This window comes from Seriola aureovittata, chromosome 17, assembly GCF_021018895.1.
Source record: "Seriola aureovittata isolate HTS-2021-v1 ecotype China chromosome 17, ASM2101889v1, whole genome shotgun sequence".
NCBI lineage: Eukaryota > Metazoa > Chordata > Actinopteri > Carangiformes > Carangidae > Seriola > Seriola aureovittata.
In genome coordinates, this window is record NC_079380.1 from 21,172,542 (window position 1) to 21,191,589 (window position 19,048).

Below are 19,048 nucleotides of genomic sequence, written 5' to 3' on the forward strand. Positions count from 1 at the left end.
GATCTGTCTTACACCTCGCTCCAGAGCTGCTTTGTTGTAAAACACCAGGGATTAAGTTGTATTGTGTTGAACAGGAGTGCGTCACGGTACAAACTCTCCCTTCCTGTCGTTCATGGTGTGCTGCTGCCTCTGCTCTCTCTTCTGCCTTGAATAGCTGTGGCGTCCGCTGCTGCTCACACTCACAAACCTCTCAGGCCACATCCACGATGATATATGCAGTATATATGTATACATGTTCATGTCTCTGTCAGCAGTGTCAGTGTCTGTTTACATCTTTAAAAAGATGACAGATGTGATGAGTTTCTTCCACATCAAATTCCTTTAAAAAAAAAAAAACTCTTCTAAAATAATACATTTCTGCACTGTTATTCCCTTTTCTGACCTTGTTCTAGCAGCAGTTTGAAAAACATGTTCAATTACATTGCCTCAGAGTTGTGCAATGACATAACATTGCATTAAAGCAGCAGTTAAAATCCTGCAAGCACTTGGCCTTTTTCCATGTGGTTTGGTTGGCTGCTCGGGCCGAGCCTGACTGTTGTACTGTATTGTGCTGCAGATGGATTATGGCTTTAATGAGAGCAGAGCTGTAGCCCCAGCCTGCATGTAACTGGATGGACATAGAGACCTAAGAAGTTGTAATCAGATCTGCTAAGCTGGATGGCTGGCTGCACGGTGCAGTGAAAGGCCCTGAGCACCCCGTCATCATACTCTGTCAGAGGGGAGGGGACAGTCCTCACTGTCCCGAGTGTGTGTACGTGTGTGTGTGTGCGTGCGCGTGCGTATGATCTGATGAGATCTAATATCACAACATTAAATTAATGTGAGACACCTCCAGGCTCAACAGGTTTATAAAGAACATGTGTGGTTCTCTCTGTATATGATAAAATATGGACAAATGAACATAAACAACTGATAAAATGCAGTTGCTCTGAAAGATACAGTCTTCTTTTGTAAAGCTTCTAATGTTCAGATTGTGTCAAAGAGCTGGTGACTGTAGAGACCTGTAACATGGCGGTGCTGCTGGTGTTCACATTGTTTTGTCCCCTGTCTTGGGTTCAACCCGCAGTGACCGGTGACATCTCAGTTTAGCAATTCATTTTTAATATGGATGAAAACTGTTTGTTTTGTTTGTTTTTTTTTGCCTTTATTTGACAGTTCACAGAAAACAGTAAAAAGAGGCAAGAAACAAAAGCGGGGGGGGGGGTGACTTGCAGTGATTGAATGATTTAAGATGTCTGTTGAAGCTAGTTAGAATAACTCGCTATATATTATATCAACACCTGCTGAGTCAGAGGCATCTCCCACACACTTGGTGTTGTGTGTCCCCCCCCCACACACATTATATGAAGGAGGGGGGTCTAGCCAGCGTTAGATGTGGCAGTTTAATGGCTTCAGTTGTGATGATGACAAAGGACCAGACTGTCAGGACTCACAGCAGTGAGTCATTGTCTGATCTCCGCCGCTTGTATGTTACTCCGTGATTCAAATCGCAACACGGGGTAATGTGTCGCGTCACAGAGTCAGGCAGATGGAGCTTAAAGCAAAAACACTTTGGAAAAGAATAATACAATGGCTGCTACCACAGTAAAAAAAAAAAAAAAAACAACTTTAAATTTAACTTTTTTTTCTTTTTTGTAATTTCAGTATTGAACAGATATTTTATTTGTGCATTCTTTCTTTCTTTTCCTCCTTTGTGGTCTTCTTCTCGCAACAGAAAATCACAACAACTTATAGTTAAACAAAGTAAAAAAATTAGTCATGAAAAATCTGGGTGTTTTATGATGAAAGCCACACTGCATGCAACACCGGTTACACAACTGACGATTATCTTTGCACATCTGTGTTACATTTTTGGATGTTACATATAAACTCTTTGTGTTTATGTTTCCTTGTGACCCATCCAGAAGCAGACGAGACCCTGATTGATTTTAGTCTGTATTAATGCTGTTCTAATCTGCTGTAATCTGATTAGTGTTGATCAGTAGGAGAGCTGATGTGAGCACTCAGCTCTTTACACACTTAAGCGCTGCCTCTGCTGGGACGCTGCCTTACAGTCTGAGCTCGGCAGGTTTGGCATGTTGTCGGTTCACTCACAGAGTTGCTGTTTTTCGCCTCCTTTCATCCCACGGCGCTTCACTTGGTCAGAACTGTGCAGGATGACTGTTCCCAGCTTTGTCTGTCGTAATATCAGCCCAGCAGCGCTCAGCTGGAGATGTAACCTTTCTGAATCAGTTTCTCTTTCAACTCAAATTGAAAAATCCCCCTCATACACAGTTGGCTAAATATAGTTTAACTTTTGTTCTTATGTTCTTCATAAGTAACAACATCCCCTTTGACTCCTTCTTGTGTACTGTCACCACCTCCTTCTTTTTTGGCCTCTCCTTAACCATCTCACCTTCCTCCTTTTCTCCTTCCTCAGAGTGATCCAGGTGGGCTGTCGGTGCTCCAGCAGCTCGGTCTGGACCAAAACTCGGACTTCTCAGACTCCAGTGTGCAGCAGCGCCTGGACGAGCACCGCGAGAGGATCCGGAGGGAGATCCGCAAGGAGCTGAAGATCAAGGAGGGTGCGGAGAATCTGCGCAGGGCCACCACCGACAAGAGGAATGCCCAGCAGGTGGACTCGCAGCTCCGCAGCTCCAAGCGCAAGCTGGAGTTCCTCCACGCTCAGCTGCAGGAGCTTGACGCACACATCGTGGTCAAAGGCCCCGATGACAACAAAGGTAGCGTATCCATGGAGAAGTGGTTTTTATAAGCTACTGTGGCGCTGTGTGATGTAGCAGTTGTTCTCTTTGAAGCAGCTGGAACATATTTATAACACCATCATTTATTCATAGTTTACACCAAAAGATCAAACCAGTGGTTTTACATGTTTTATCCCATCACTACACATCACATGCACTTTTTTACATCACTGGTGACAAATTTCCAGAGTATGTATGATATGTTTTTTAATGTATTTACCTTCTCTGCAGACATTGGTTTCAGTTATTGGGAAAAACCTGTCGACTGAAAACCTGCTTTAGTGAGAAATAAATCCAAGTGAATCAACGGTCACATTAACATATTTTAATAAAATGCAGATAGCATAGCTAAAAATAGATGCAGTGTTTGCTGTGATGGGTTATATCCATCTCATATCATGATTTTCCTACCATACTTTCATAAATTGAAACATATGGCTCCCTTAAAATCCTACTGTGTATATGATCAGTAAGCTCAGACCAGCTTAGTGGACAAAAACAAACTTAGCGGGCTAAAACATGCAAAATCACTGGTCTTTAGCTTTATGTGCTGCCAGAGGACAACAATGATGTGTTTAAAAAAACGCCACAACAGTAACCCGTTCTCTGACCAACCAATGACAGATACCCCTAAGTCTCCAGGGTCGGTCAGTCGGACGTCGGCCAATCAGCACCGCATCGCAGCTTTGGAGCGGCAGCTAAACATTGAGCTGAAGGTCAAACAGGGAGCAGAAAACATGATTCCAATCTATGTCAATGGAGGTAGCAAGGTACTCAACCGTCAGCTGTTACTTTTACTTTACTGCACTACAGACTCTGTAACATTTGGTCTGTGCCCCTTTGCTCTCTCCCTGATCACCTCCTGTTTTATTTAAATACCTCAACAGGACAAGAAGCTTCTCCAGTCGGCTCAGCAGATGCTGCAGGACAGCAAGACGAAGATCGACATCATCCGCATGCAGATCCGAAAGGCCATGCAGGCCACAGAGCAGTCTGAGGAGAACCAAAGTACCTATCATTCCTTTGTTTTTATGTTCATCCCCTCAATTCCTCTTTCATCCCACCTGCCACTCTTTCAGCTTATACACACTGCATATTTTATGATGCGGGTGGATCAATTCTTGCTTTAGAACTTAACAGTGTACAGTCTTCCAGCTCAAACACACACACACACACACACACACACACACACACACACACACACGCACACACACACACACACACACACACACACTGTCCATTACAGCCCTCTCACTCTCCCAGGTTAGAGCCTTATTGATGTTCCTGCATCCCCTTGATGTTGCCCAACAACTAAAAGCCATGCCTCATTTAGCAGAGGTTAGAGAGGGGGCAGGTCAGATGCGGGGAGTCAGGAAGGGAGTGAGACTGAAAGGACTGAGTCAGAGATGACGACAGAGTGAAGTCGAGGGAAGGAAGGAGTCGGGGGATGAAAGAGAGAATAAGCAGGGAGAGAAAACAAAGCTCAGACCAGCAGAAAGAGCAGCAGTGATCCTGGAGAGGACAACAAGCTGACTGATTTAGACATATGCCTCTAATGAGTCGGTTTTCTCTCCGTTCTCCTTTATTTTTCTCCACATGCTCTCTATTCATCCCTGTGCTTTTGAAGCTGCTGTAATCAGTGTTTTTATATTAACATTGATCGCATGACTACTTGTTAGTTCATCTTTGTTTTTATGACACACAGCTTCACTGTTCTGGTTCACTCTCACCGCTCTCATTAGCATCTTTTACGGCCACAACAAAGTGACATGGCTCTAAAAACCCACTGTACCTTACCTGCTTTGCACCAGACGTCAGCAACTACATAGTAGCGGATCATTTAGCAGTTAAAGAGCCAGATGTTTCCCTCAGCAGCTGGTGGAGACCAAAAACAGCCAAAAGAAAGTGAATACCTGACTTATTTCATTCGTCAGGTGGCCAGCAACATGTCTTCATATGGATGCTAATGTTGCTTCCTGGCTGCTGGATGTGTTAATAGGCAAATGTAAAGATAAAAGATCAGTGTTGTGTTCACAGCCAACAGTTGTTGCAGGTTTAACAGTTAATATTAGAACAGTTTATTTGCATTCTGCCCAATAATTTATATTCCCAACAAAAACAATGTTGCATCAATATGATGCCAGAAATGAAATTTATGAAAACCTAATAGTTAAAATGAATTCTCTTGCTCTGACACATAGTCATGTTTCTGACTTATGCAATGGGGGGGTACAAACCTCACTGTATCTCCTCTGCATGTTGCTGCTGTTCATATGTTATGTGCTAAAGCTGACACCGTGTACCAGGTAAACCAGACCTGTGTGGGACGGAGCTACGTGTGGAGGAGCTGTGGCATCACTACCGTGTGGAGCACGCCATGGCCGAGGGAGCCAAGAACATGCTGCGACTGCTGGGTGCAGGAAAGGTCCAAGACAAGAAGGCCATGGCTGAGGTCAGAGAACGGACGGGGACATTACACGGTTTAAAAAATAATACAGGGTTCCCACGAGATCCCACATAGTTTGCCGTCACTGGAACGAAGCACAGAAGAAGCGTGTGCACATTCAAGCCTCTCTCTTTTTTTTAATTGTCTGTGAGCCTCTATAAAGCCAGTTACTTCTCATTATAGAAATTCTTCGTGTTGTAACTTTAATTAACCTTGAGTCGTGTCTCAAACTATGCTGTGTTGGGTCCTTGAATTTGAGGTAATTGGGGCCTGGAAAGGCCTTGAAAACTTTGAATTTGATGTTTTGAGAAGTTGTGGGAACCCTGATGATAAGTGCAGTCAGTTGTGCTCTGATAAATGCTCATAAAATGTTTACACACCAAGTACAGAGCACTTCACATTTTGTGCCGTTGTAAATTTTATAAATATTTTGTATATTATTTACATTTTTGTAATGATTTCAACATTTTAATGTATTTATTTAGCTTTTAATTTTACACTTGGCTGTAAACTTATACATAACTGATACAAGATGGACACCGCTGTCATGTCTGTGTGTTAAATATGAAGCTACAGCCAGCAACCTGTTGGTTTGACAAGACTGGAAATGTGGAAACAGCCTGGCTCTAAAGGGAATAAAATCTGAATGAGATATAACATGTAAATTAAGATTTTGTCACCTTTGGGCAGGACCAGCCCGTCTCCAGTCTCTGTGCTAAGCTAAGTTTAACAAGTGCTGAGTGAATTTCATATTTATTATAAAGACATGAGAGTGGTGTCAGGCTCCTCATCAAAACATGAGACTCACATAATTCATTTTTCTCTTAATTATACTATCTCACATGTTTTGTTGCATATCAGTGCATTTGAATTATTTGCCTGTATTGTCCTTTTTACTGTTAGTAGCTTATACTATTTCTGCAGAAAGAAAAAGAAAGAAAAGAGAAAACAAAAAACTACCTCTCCATGATCATCTTCTCTCTGTGCTCTGCAGGCTCAGTGCGGTCTGAGCGAGTCGTCCCAGCGTCTGGATCTGCTCAGGTGCTCTCTGGAGGAGAGGCTGCAGGAGCTCCCCGAGGATCACCCCAAGGCCTGTCTCATTAAGGAGGAGCTGGTGCTGGCGTCGTCCTCAGCTTTCAGCTCCCGTCACAGCACCCCCTACGTCCATAACCAGTACAGCACCCTGAGCAAACCATCGCCTCTCACAGGTAGACGCAGAAATCACACGTAGACGTCTCCATTTTGACCTCAGTCCGTTTATGTGTATAACTTCTGGAGGTGTTGAGTTTGGCTTTTCTTCCTTTTCCAGGTACGCTTCAGGTGCGTCTTTTAGGCTGCGTGGGGCTGCTGGAGATCATCCCAGGGCGGAGCAAAGGGACCCCGGTGGTTCTTCCCTCTCACTCTCCGGGAGACGGACGCTCCTCCTTCAAGCTGAGCGGCCTCTACAGCCGCAGCACCAGCAGCATGAGCCTTAAAATCCCCGGCAAGACCGATGAGCTCTCCAGTAAGTGTGTCTGTTCTTATTCTGAACAGATAAGCCTCAAATATTTAAAAAAATTGTGTTGTTCACAGTTTTTGATATGAATCATAATGTGGACTAATCAGACGTTTTATCTTGTGTTTTACAGCGGAGGTGAGCGCAGTGCTGAAGCTGGAGAACACAGTGGTGGGTCAGACGGCTTGGAGAACAGTTGGAGAACAGGCCTGGGATCAGACCTTCACTGTAGAACTGGAGAGGGTAAGATACAGTAAACCTGCAGCGTGTTACATGTCTTGTGTAACTCACAGAGAGAGTGTGATTCAGCCTAATCTCGGTCTCTTCAACAGAAATTTAAAGCTGCTGCATCATTGATGTCGGCTTTTACCATTTTCACAGAAAAACTGTTTTTAATCTAAATGTATGTCCCCACACACCCAAAAGTACTTGTGTTTTATGCTGCAAAAAGACACTGATCACCATGTTGTAGAGTAAAAGATGTTGTAATGAACGCTGCTTTGTTTTGAAGAGAGTAGAAAAATGGAGAGAAAATGGAAATGAGCTGCTGATTATGCATCAAGTCCATGTAAATAAGTGAATATATAAGAAGTGTTATTCTTAAGTTTTTAAAGATAAAAGCCGACAATAATCAGCCCTAGACACAGAGAGTAGTTTAGATCCTGTTCCGTTAATGGTAATCCTGAAACAGAACCACAGACTTCAAATATTGATGCTGGACCAGTGAACAATTTTTCATGTCACATTCCTGGTGTGTTTTGTGTGATTAGTCCAGAGAGATGGAGATAGCTGTGTATTGGAGAGATTACCGCTCCCTGTGCGCTCTGAAGTACCTGAAGCTGGAAGAGTTCTTGGACAACCAAAGACACAGAGTCAAGCTGGAGCTGGAGCCGCGGGGGCTGCTGCTTGCTGAGGTACCGGACACACACGACAACAATAAACACACATCATCAACCATAAAAACATCTTGTTATGAGTTGTTTGATAGGAATAATACATCAGAAATATTCTCAGCTCCTTGTAGCCTGTATTTGCATGTAGGGACGCTAACATCCACAGATTCTGTTTTCAGACACACACTTACTGTAGTTGTTGTTCCAGGTGACCTTCTTTAACCCGGTGATAGAGAGAGGCCGACGACTCCAGAGGCAGAAGAAGGTCTTCTCTAAACAGCACGGTATGTTCAAGTGACAGCCTTCTGTCGTAAACCTCAAAACTCACAGTCTGACTTCAAGGAACTTGATGTTTTTGTTCACTGGTGAAATTGTTTCCAGGCACCGGGTGTCTTACAGGGTTCCTTCTGGTCTTATTCAGTTCAGGTGATTTGGTAAATCTGAGAAAAGTAACTGTGGCTTTGAAAGATACTAAAAGTGAAATTACTGCCTTCAAAAATGTGTTAAATTTTAATTTTAAATTAACGACATTAACAAGTTTTAACTGAAGTGCAACAGTTTAAAGCAAATTGGGAATCAGGAGCAACACCTCAGCCAATTAGTCAGCAAAAGAAACAGATCAATGTGTGTGTAAATGTGTGGCTGCAGCTCAGGTGCTTGAGCAGATCATCCATTAATGATGTTTCAGTTTCAGCCTCTTTCTGTCCACGTGTCAATGTGTCCTTCAGCAAGGCACTGAAACCCAGACTGCTTCCGCCTCTGCAGAATGAATGTGCTGTAAAGAGATATTACTGTAATATATATCAGTTATTATTATATTAGAATAATATTTTTATGTTATAAAATTGTATTATTAGTTATTATTATTTTAGTTTAATTAATTATACTATTATAATATTATTATATTTTTATATATATATATAATATATATATATATATATATATATATATATATATATATATTGCTGTAGCATGAACTGAGATTGGAATAAATTGGAAGAATATCTATGACTCAACTTGTAAGTCAGCTCAAACAGGATTTCCTTGTAGCTTTATCAGTATCAGACACAAACGGATATGACCTCACCTGTTATGTTTCTAGAAAATAAGTGTAGCTCATATAATCTACTTCTGTTTTCCACTGTCTTTATGTGTGAATCAGCTACTTTTGCTGTTATTCATAAACACTGATAACACTGCGGATAGCAGAGAAATACGTCAGAGTTCATTTTATCGTGTGTCACCTAGCAACAGTGTTTGCATAATTAAGAGTAATTAACACTTGAAAGCCAAGCATATCATCATGGATGTATTTTTTACGTTGGATGACTCTCTTGAAGGAATCTGGGGGATCAAACCGCCAACCCAGGGATCAGCGACCTACCACCTGAATCACTCCTCCATGCTGCAATTATGACTTTATCAATTAAATATGAAGAAAGAAATAGCACAATTAAAATAAAATATTTATAATATATGATATAGCGATCTGCTGGATAGTAACTGTCTGTAAGTCACGCTGTAAGAAGTAAGGCAAAACGCAGCCGCAGTGAGGCAATGATGATTTCACTGGTCAACCTCATACAGGGGGAGAGCAGAGGGGGAGAGCAGAAGTTTCACAAGTGCACAGAAGCAGCCTGAGTGTGAGAACAAGGACTCAAAGTGAACCACAGCAACAGTCTGAGTGCAGACGAACGGTTCAGAGCAGCAGCAGAGTAAATTTGTGTTTGAGCAGGGGATGTTTTAGAGAGAGAGGGAGAGAGGGCAGGGGGGTTTGAAGGAAAGCATTAAAAAATCTGAACGTGAAGAATTAATGCTTTCGAAAATGAAAGACCGCGCTCGTGAATACAGATAGGAAAGAAACTACTTACTCTGATAATTGAACAACAACCTAAACAGAGCGGTTTACCCACTCTGCGTGCCATGCTTAATGCCTGCTGCGTTCAGAGGGGGTTATAGCCAAAGCGGTTGAGAAGCGCTGCCGCAGATAAAGTGTTAATGGCTCCTGGTACTCTCTGGAACTGGGATTATAAACATTCACAGGAAGTGCAAACCCAGGTCATGACACAGCTCAGTTGTCTCGCATCATTAAAAGCTACAGGAGGACTCCATCAGGTGCTGAAGTTAGCATGAATGGATACACACAGACGGAAATGAGTCGTCGCTGTACTAATGTTTGACTTTTAGTTTACCCGCTGTGTGTGTGTGTGTTTCAGGTAAAGCCTTCCTGCGTGCTCGCCAGATGAACGTGGACATCGCCACCTGGGTCCGCCTGCTGAGGAACGCCATCCCCAGTGGAAGCAACACATCTGCCTATACACCCAGTTTCACAAGCAACACACTCGCACACAACACAGGGTATGTAACCTACAGTATGTACCTGCTGGTTGACAACAACCACTTCAAAGTGCATGTAATTACTTTTTCATTTGAAGCACATTTAAGTGTTTAAACTAAATCCTACATTCAGGAACCATTTTCACAGAAAACTATTATTTGTTGCGTATAGCTGTTTGAATCCACAACACTGTATTCATGCACAGTAATTTCCTCTTTTTTCACACATTGATCGTTTTCCTCCACAGAGTCAATTGATTTTAATTTTCAGCGAAGAGCTTTTATTTGTGCCTGTGCAACATAAAAAAATCTGATTTTTGTGTTTGTTTGCGTTGCAGAGAAATCTCAGTGGAGAAGCTGAACCTGGGCAGCGACTCTCCTCCCAAGCCTGAGATCAGGAGAGATGTGGTGGATGCACCGGCTCTCTCGGTGAGTGAGACGGGAAGAGAGGGACGAAGGCCAAAGAGGAAGGGAAGCAGACAGAGGATTTTCAGACAGGGGAAAGATGGGAATCTTTACACTATCATGTTACTACTTTGCTCAGTTCCTACCTGCAGCCTTTGGCTTGGAAACAGTGCTCCAGTCATAGGCCACTGCACCGTGAGCTGCAGGGAAATCTAAGACAGGGTCCTGACAGCAGGGAGAAAGTAGAGGATGAATAATTAGAGAAATAGAGAACTGAAAACTCAAGGAGACAGCTTTAATGAGACATAATTGGATGGAGGGGAGCTTTAATTTGATCAAGGCCAAATCCGTGTTAGTTTCCCAGTGTGAAGAACACAATCTGCAGAGGGCGATAATGTGGCCGAGGAAAGGAGAAAAGATGAAGTGAGAGAAGGAGAGAGAAAGAAAGAAGAGGGGAGAAGGAAATCAAGAGACGGGTGAAACTGAAAGAGAAATGTAGGATAGTTACTCCCAACAAAACAGGATTGTAGAAAAATCAAAGTAACAAACAAAAGTTCAACTTTTACAATGATTTTTTACGAGTCTGACCGTCGGTTTCTTCCACATTCAAACTCCTCTAAAATCATATCTCATATCGAACTGACTCTTTCTCATTTTAAACAACTTTTTAATTCATGTAATGTATTTTGGTCTCAAACATTATTTGTGTTGTTTTAAGATCTACCATATCGCTGCATTTTAAGTCTTTTAATTTAATTAAAAAGTGGGTTAATTGGTTTTTGATACCTAGTTAAAAAAAAAAGTATTGGTTTTATATGTGATTTGCTCATATTTCTATATACTTAAGTAAAGTAAGGATGAATAAGTGTATAATGAAACTGGATTTAAGAAATCCTTAATTCTATACAGGTTACAATAGATTTTGACATCTGTGCTTCAGTGTGATGATTTCCACTCATATATTGCTCACATTTGGTTTCAGACATTTCTTATTTCAACATCATTTATAGCTTTGTTTTGTAAAGTTGTGACACAGTTGCCAAATTTAGAGAAAGTCAGTTAAAATCAAATCAACCCCTTTAGTTTTAAGACGTTTCCTTTTATAACAATTTTGTTTTTCATATTCTCACCACCACAAAATAAATAAATAATAATAAATAAACCTTACATAATATATGTACAAAATAATGGGCTTAACACTAAGTCTTGAGGAACCCCGTAAATTACTCTCAATAAATTTGAATTAATATTACATAATAATTTTATAATTGGAAGAAAGAGAAACTGAGACTCATCTCATCACATATTTTTATTTATTTATTTATTTATTTATTTTTATTACATTCTGAGTCATTACATTTACACAGTGTGGCTTGTTAACATGCTTTGGCAATGCAGTGTTTAATTATGGTCATGGCAATGAAGCAAATTTTAATTTTAGGGACCGGAGAAACAGACAGACACAGAATTAGACCAGCACAGAGAGAGTCGGAGGGGGAGAGGGCCTGTGGCAGATGGTGTGTTCAACGGGGTTGAAGTATTATGGGATTAATTACTCTGATGTTTTTTAGAGAACTAATTAGCAGTGAGGAAGGAGTGGAGAGGACAGGAAGAGGGGAGGAGCGAGGCTGTCGGCCAGCAGGGGATCTGGCAGCCGGACACGATGAGCTTCAATAACTGTCTGTTTGTCTGCTTTTACTGAAGGTCGTTACAGATGTTGGCAATCATTTCGTCCTCATTTCTCCCTCCTTTTCTGTGTCTCCCTTGTTGGCGTTTTTCCCCTCTTATTTCACTGGTGTTCCCGCTTCCCCTTCCGTCTCCGTCCTCCTCGTCTCTGTGGTTTTTCACAGGAACAGACGCCGGTCATTGAGCCCCCGTCCACAGCGGGAGTTCACCCTGTTCACGAGCAGCCAACCAGATCGCTGTCCCAGAACTCCTTACGCAGGTGCAGAAACACACACGAGGACCTGTCTCTCTCTCTCTCTCACACACACACACACACACACACACACACACACACACACACGTATATATACACATAGAAACCACACCTGAGCATATCTTTTTGCAATATGGCCAACACAGCTTGACACCAGAAACACACCCCCACACACAATCTGGTGCTGTGCTGTAACTTCTTCTTCTTTTTTTTTTTTTTAAAAACGATAGTGAAGCCAAGTCATCATCATTGTGGATTATAGCATATGTCAAGAAATACTCGCTGAGACACAGAATAAACACTGCGTTTATGCTGTGGACGTCATAGGATGTGTGTTTTTCTGATGCATCATGTTATGTTATGTCGCATGCACCGGCTGTAATCTGCCTGTAATCTTTATCTCAGACCCAGCAGAGGCCCTCTTTGCCTGCAGGACTTCAAGCTGATAGCAGTGCTCGGCAGGGGCCACTTTGGAAAGGTACTCATGCTTCGTTTATCCTCACGAGAAACAACAAAACCCCTTACGCTGCTGATTTAAAGGCCACGTCTGAGAATCAATATTTCTTTTAACAACAGATCAAATGACTAATGTGAATAGAAATACTCTAATAGAGAGTTATCACTTGACTCTGCAGTTCCTCTCAGAAAAACAGAGTTTTAGCGTCTTTCAGTTGCAGAGTTAATGTTTTGATTAAATCCCTCAGCTGTTATCAGCCTTGTTGTTATTGACAACGCACTGATGAACCCACTCAGCACCAAACAGAAGATAGACGCAGTTGGCGACTAGCTGTGGTGGAGACCAAGCACAGATCTAAAAGGACAGAAACAACTGTAAATAAACGCTGATGTTGCTCCCTGTCTGCTGGATGTGCTGCCACCAAATACTAAATTAATGCAGGTTTAGATTTTATCTCCTGGAAATGACTTCTTCTCTCTCAGACGGTTGAACACCGCCTTCTTGCACCATAATGAAATACGCTACTGACGTTTCATCTCATTGTTATTTAAAGCTCAGGCCTGCTGATAATTTATTTTTTTATTAACAAAATTCCATAAAAAGACGAAAACCAACAGAGAACTGATCTAATACCAACAAAGCCTGATGTATCTTATTCCTCTGTGTCATAGAGCTCCATTGTTAAAAACACATCGGGGAGCCACAGCATGTTCCTTCATGAACACAACCACCTTTTCTAAATATTCACTATATAAATTAATCCGCCACTAAAAATAGTCCCAATAAATGCACTATTTGTTCTGTTTGAATAATGTTTGCCAGAAACTACAAATGCTCAGCTGTTTTAGGAAAATGCTGAACTAAAAATGGAAATATATATACTTGTGAAGTGTTTTAAATAATAGGAATAAATGAAGTTGTGATGTCAAAGTGCAGATGAGTGTTGGTTCATGGGATTTAGTGACAGTTACCTATAAAAACGTTTCCTCATGTTCGTTCCATTTGTATTTTATTATTGTAAACGGTGAAGTGATTAATGAAGCTTTCTCTGGACTCTTCAGGTGCTGCTGTCTGAGTACAAAATGACCAGCAGCCTTTACGCCATCAAAGCCCTAAAGAAGGGAGACATTGTCGCGCGGGATGAGGTGGAAAGGTAACTGTACGACACAGCACACGACGACCTCAAACAAAGTCTCTGCTGCACAACACGAGTTCATTCACCTCATAATTACACCTCGTAATGTTCAGTAATTACTGTCTCATTCGCAACCCCCCCCCCCCCCCTCTTGTCTGTCTCCAGTCTGATGTGTGAGAAGCGGATCTTTGAGACCGTCAACGGCTCCCACCACCCCTTCCTGGTCAACCTGTTTGCATGTTTCCAGACACCAGAACATGTGTGTTTTGTCATGGAGTACACGGCAGGAGGAGACCTCATGATGCACATACATGCAGACGTCTTCTCTGAGCCACGTGCTGTGTGAGTTCTGCTGAGAGAGAGAGAGAGAGAGTGTGTGTGTGTGTGTGTGTGTGTGTGTGTGTGTGTGTGTGTGTGTGTGTGTGATACAGAGAAGAGACATTTACTGGAAAGCTCCATGCTCTATGTGTCTATGTCCGCAGTTTCCCATTACTGTATGAAGTGTGAATATGTCGTGGTGTGTGATGTTCTGCTCGCCGTGTGTCCGACAGGTTCTACTCAGCTTGTGTGGTCTTGGGTCTGCAGTTTCTTCATGACCACAAGATTGTGTATCGGTGAGTAGTTGGATCGTCTCCGACACGCACTCACTCTCTTTTCTCAACACTCGATATTTGGCGTAAATCCCATTCTTTTCCTCATCAGGGATCTTAAACTGGACAACCTGCTGCTCGACACTGAGGGTTTTGTGAAGATAGCAGACTTTGGTCTCTGTAAAGAAGGTGAGTGTCCATTATTTATTAGGCACTTTGGCATGAGGAGAGGTTCCATATATACAACGTCGCTCATCACTCTCACAGTCAATAACGGTCTGTCTTCCCCCTGTCTTGTCTCTGAACCACTCCCTCGTACCAAGGCATGGGTTTTGGGGACAGGACCAGTACCTTCTGTGGGACCCCTGAGTTTCTGGCCCCAGAGGTGCTGACGGACACATCGTACACCAGAGCAGTTGACTGGTGGGGGCTCGGGGTACTCGTCTACGAGATGTTGGTCGGAGAGGTGAGAATACGGAGTCAGAACACATAAGAATGATTCATTTATTAATTAATTTCAGTTGTGAGTGTGACTACTGTAAACAGAGACGTTTGGTAACATCCGCACCCAGACTCATTAAAAGCAGAACTATTACTATAAAACTATATTTCATACTTGATGGGAGTTTTAATTACAGAAACACTGGCACTAAGAATACAACTGGTGAGAGACTAATAGTCTGTTGACAGTAATTCTACCAGGATAACCCAGTTAATATTCAAATCAAGAATAAATGAATTCTCTAATAATAAGAATTATGTGTTATTTTTGTGCATGATTAAAATAAAGTGTTGAATTGTTCAAAAATAGAAATAGTCCTGAAAAGTGTAGCTTGAGTTTCTTTTTCTTTTGTTATCATCTGAACCGTCTCAACCATTTTATAATAAACAATGTCAACACAGTTTTAACACGTCTTTCTCTTATGTCTGACCCCCCCCCCCCAGACTTATGTCTCCAACGTTGTCTATCGTGATTGGCTGAGAAGCATCACCTGACATAAAGTGTCATAAAGTTCAGAGAAGCTGCGTGGGTTAAAATAGAAACGCTCCGTCAAAGTTTAATAATCCTCAATAATTTATAGGTTATACAGTAGGTGCAGGTCCTGACTACAGTCTGCCTGTTGGTGACCTCTGCTGCACATCTTAGTTCTGAGTGCATGAAATTTTAACACTGTGCCGACTTCACAGTTAGGCTAAAGGGAAAACTGTTAGCGCTCCAAGATAAACAACAAACTGCGTGTTCAGAGAGCTCGAGGTGCTTGAGCCCGTGAGGGGAGGAGGTGGACGGGTCTTGACGGGCAGGTCTGGCTTCAGGCGCTAAGTCCAGGTTGAGCTTCAGGTGGTGCCTGACAGTAACGACCAGGCAGGCAGTGCGGTGTGCCTCCACCTGAGTGTCAGATGGGTGGGGGGGGGGTAAATATTTGAAAGAGTTGTAATATTTGACATATATTATTAAAGTCCCCGTCCACTCAAAAATTTGTTTTGCTTGTTGTTACTTGGATATTTGAGCAGAATGATGGATGTGCAGAATTTGACACTTGGAGGCTGTTTTCACATTCATCTGCAGAAGGAGGAAAATTTCTCTGAGCTCACCTTTAAAATCCAAGGAAAAACATGTCAGACACAAATTATTATCCAGAGCAGAATATTTGTATAAGTCTCTTCTGGAGAGGAGGCAGTTTGGACAGTTGTGATATTGTAATGCAGCGTAAAATAATGTGTGTTTGTTTCTTTCAGTCTCCGTTCCCCGGTGATGATGAGGAGGAGGTTTTCGACAGCATCGTGAACGATGAAGTGCGCTACCCTCGCTTCCTCTCCACCGAGGCCATAGCAATCATGAGACGGGTGAGACTCACTTTCTGCTCCTGGCTGACTTACACTCACTCTTTTATTCTTACATCTTTTTTCTTTTGCTAGGCATGTTAGAAATTTAAAGTTATAAATGTCAAGATTATGTTATATATATATATATATATATATATATATAAATCTGGAGGAGCTGACGGTAACAGTGGTGAAGACATCAACTCCCATGATCATACGCCATTTCATGACGTCGCCCCAACGTCGTCTTTTTGTTATTGTTTTGAATGAGAAACCCCTAAAGGCAGAAGTTACATCCTGTGCCTTTAAACTCTATATATGACAACATCTTTTCAGCCTCTTATCACAAAGAACACTGATGTCAAACATGTTTTCTGGCACTGTTTGTTGTTTCTCGGCTGCTAGTTGTTGAGAAGGAATCCTGAAAGACGTCTGGGCTCTGGAGAGAAGGACGCTGAAGACGTCAAGAAACAACCTTTCTTCAGGGTGAGTCTGTGTTTTAAAGCTTTTCTCCTTATTCCTGTTTTTTTTAATGTTCATGATGAAGGAACTTGATGTTAATACTAAACTGAATATATGTCATGTAGGGTATGGACTGGGAGGCACTTCTTCAGAGGGAAGTCCCGCCTCCGTTTGTCCCGACCATCGGAGGAAAAGAAGACGTCAGTAATTTTGACATGGAGTTCACAGCCGAGGCTCCGGCCCTCACGCCGCCCCGCGAGCGCCGCACCCTCTCCCGCAAGGAACAGGACTACTTCAAGGATTTTGACTACGTCTCCGACCTCTGCTAGGGTCAGGGGTCATGGGGTTATTAGCTGCCCACTGCCAGCCACAGACTCTGAAAGGAGACTAAGAAGTACAGGCTGACTCTCTGCCCTGCGAAGGCAGAGAGGAACTCGATGGTGACGAGAGGCGAGGATCGCTCTCCCTCTTTCCTCTTTCTCTCTCTCTCTCTCTCTCTCTCTCTCTCTCTGTGTCTGTGTTTGTGACGGGGTGAAGGACTGGCTGGGCCAAGCGTGTGCGAACGGGGATCAGTGGAGTCTGATCGTGTGTCACACATACGCAATGCCACGGATCCGCTGACCTCCAGACAATCTGGAGTGGCTTTTAGAGGAAGAGGAAGTTGTGATGATGACAGAAGATAATCCAGATTATGTAACAAATGGAAGATGATGGATCCTGCTGTTTGCCCTGCCCGGCAACAAGTGAAGCATAAAAAAAATAAAAAAAATAATCAGTGATTGTACTGAAATGCTCCAAGAGCCTCAAAATCCCAGAATGAGAGAGAGAAAAGTGATTAATTAGAGAGGAAGCTGTTTGTCTCTTTTCTTCCTGCACTTGTGCTTTTCTCTTGTCCCTTTATCTCTGCTGTTTGTTGCTGCTCAGTGTGTGTGTGTGTGTGTCGCTGTGTACGGTGTCCCTGCCTCAGTCATGAATGTATCCACAGTTACAATCATGCACCACCTGTACATGAACACAAGGGGGAGCCAGAGGAGAGAGAAACCTCTGCTTATTTTTCAGAGCTGCCTGTGGATCGTGTCAAAGAGAGGCAGAGGAGGAGGGGGATTTGAACGGAGAGGGAGGGGAGTTAGTCGCAGTTTGTGTGTCTGTATCTCAGATAGGACGCCTCTTCATTGTCCTCTCTTTCTGTCTTTCAGTACAACACTGATTTTTAACTACAATCAATTCTCAATGGCAAAAAGCTTTTACAAATTCTGTTTCTGTTTTTGTGATTTTAGAGTTTTTTTTTTCCCCCCCGTTTGTTTCCTCTTTTGTCGTTTGCTGGTGAAACGTGTTGGAACTGTGACTCAGTAAAGATGTGAACCCAACACAGAGGCATTGATCATTTATTTCATTGAGATTTTTGCTCTAATTTTTGTTAACAAATCTTTTTTTTTGTAAATATAAAATGACAGGTACAAATCATTCAAATTGTTTGCGTACACGTGCACGTACATCCTGAAGTGCAGCCTCGCTGTAGCCTCTTACACAGATATAATGTCTTTTACCTTGTGGGCACATCTTCAGTTTAGATTTCCTGTTTGACAAAATTGCAAGTAGTAAAAAGTGTTATTTGAGCTCTCTGGTTTTGTGTACCTGCGGCCAGTTAGCAGCTTCTTGAGGCAACGTTGCAAACCAAACCAAAGCACAAAATATCATAGACTTGCTAAGATAAGTTAATCAGTGATGAGGAAGATGACTGCGTCAGGAGAGGAGAGAACAGCATCTTATCACAGAGCAGCTGAGAAAAGAGACCCAGGCTCATAATATGTTATTGTTCTGATGTTGAGGGTGGGGGATAGATCAGACTATGGCGACAGATGTTTAAAAAATTAAAAACCTGGAAACTTCATGTTCCTTACAAACTACAGGATGAGTCATGGTCATTAGTCATACAACGCTCAGTAACATAGAAATTATGTTTTGACTTACGGAAGATTGCACAGATGTTTCCAGAGTTTCTTTGAATGCATTAATTTCAGAGAGTTTGAGCTCAGAGCAGCAAACAGCTGTACATATGATTTTGTCTAAGGGTCACACTGACACCAGGCCAGTGAACTCGGTCCAAAGCCGTAGCAGCTGATGTCCACATCATTTTTCCAAACTCACAAATACTCAGATGGATTTTGCAGACACAGGTAAAATTTAATATGAGAGCTTAAAATTTCTAGCTAGCTTTGCAGCAGTGGGTAGCGAGTTAGACGGTGTACAGTGAAGTGCCTCTGAATGAAGACTCATGCAGAGCCAGGCCGGGTCCCAGCTGTTATTATTAATGATTTCCTGAA

The 19,048-nt window shown here is 42.3% G+C and overlaps 1 protein-coding gene across 3 annotated transcripts in view; it reads left to right on the plus strand.

Moving 5' to 3' along the window:
- The window catches only part of pkn1b (protein kinase N1b), a 32,908-nt gene extending 14,817 nt beyond the window's left edge, over positions 1-18,091 (plus strand). For all 3 annotated transcript variants that reach the window (XM_056400939.1, XM_056400938.1, XM_056400936.1), the window contains exons 2-22: positions 2,420-2,720; positions 3,366-3,511; positions 3,629-3,749; positions 5,048-5,193; positions 6,182-6,395; positions 6,497-6,691; positions 6,816-6,925; positions 7,453-7,596; positions 7,784-7,859; positions 9,792-9,933; positions 10,251-10,341; positions 12,168-12,262; positions 12,662-12,734; positions 13,775-13,866; positions 14,014-14,190; positions 14,400-14,462; positions 14,551-14,627; positions 14,762-14,904; positions 16,176-16,283; positions 16,668-16,748; positions 16,850-18,091. In XM_056400939.1, the coding sequence (XP_056256914.1) occupies positions 2,420-2,720; positions 3,366-3,511; positions 3,629-3,749; positions 5,048-5,193; positions 6,182-6,395; positions 6,497-6,691; positions 6,816-6,925; positions 7,453-7,596; positions 7,784-7,859; positions 9,792-9,933; positions 10,251-10,341; positions 12,168-12,262; positions 12,662-12,734; positions 13,775-13,866; positions 14,014-14,190; positions 14,400-14,462; positions 14,551-14,627; positions 14,762-14,904; positions 16,176-16,283; positions 16,668-16,748; positions 16,850-17,053 (2,799 nt within the window). In that variant the 3' untranslated portion in view covers positions 17,054-18,091. The remainder of the gene's footprint in view (positions 1-2,419; positions 2,721-3,365; positions 3,512-3,628; positions 3,750-5,047; positions 5,194-6,181; positions 6,396-6,496; positions 6,692-6,815; positions 6,926-7,452; positions 7,597-7,783; positions 7,860-9,791; positions 9,934-10,250; positions 10,342-12,167; positions 12,263-12,661; positions 12,735-13,774; positions 13,867-14,013; positions 14,191-14,399; positions 14,463-14,550; positions 14,628-14,761; positions 14,905-16,175; positions 16,284-16,667; positions 16,749-16,849) is intronic.
- Positions 18,092-19,048: the final 957 nt, after the last annotated feature.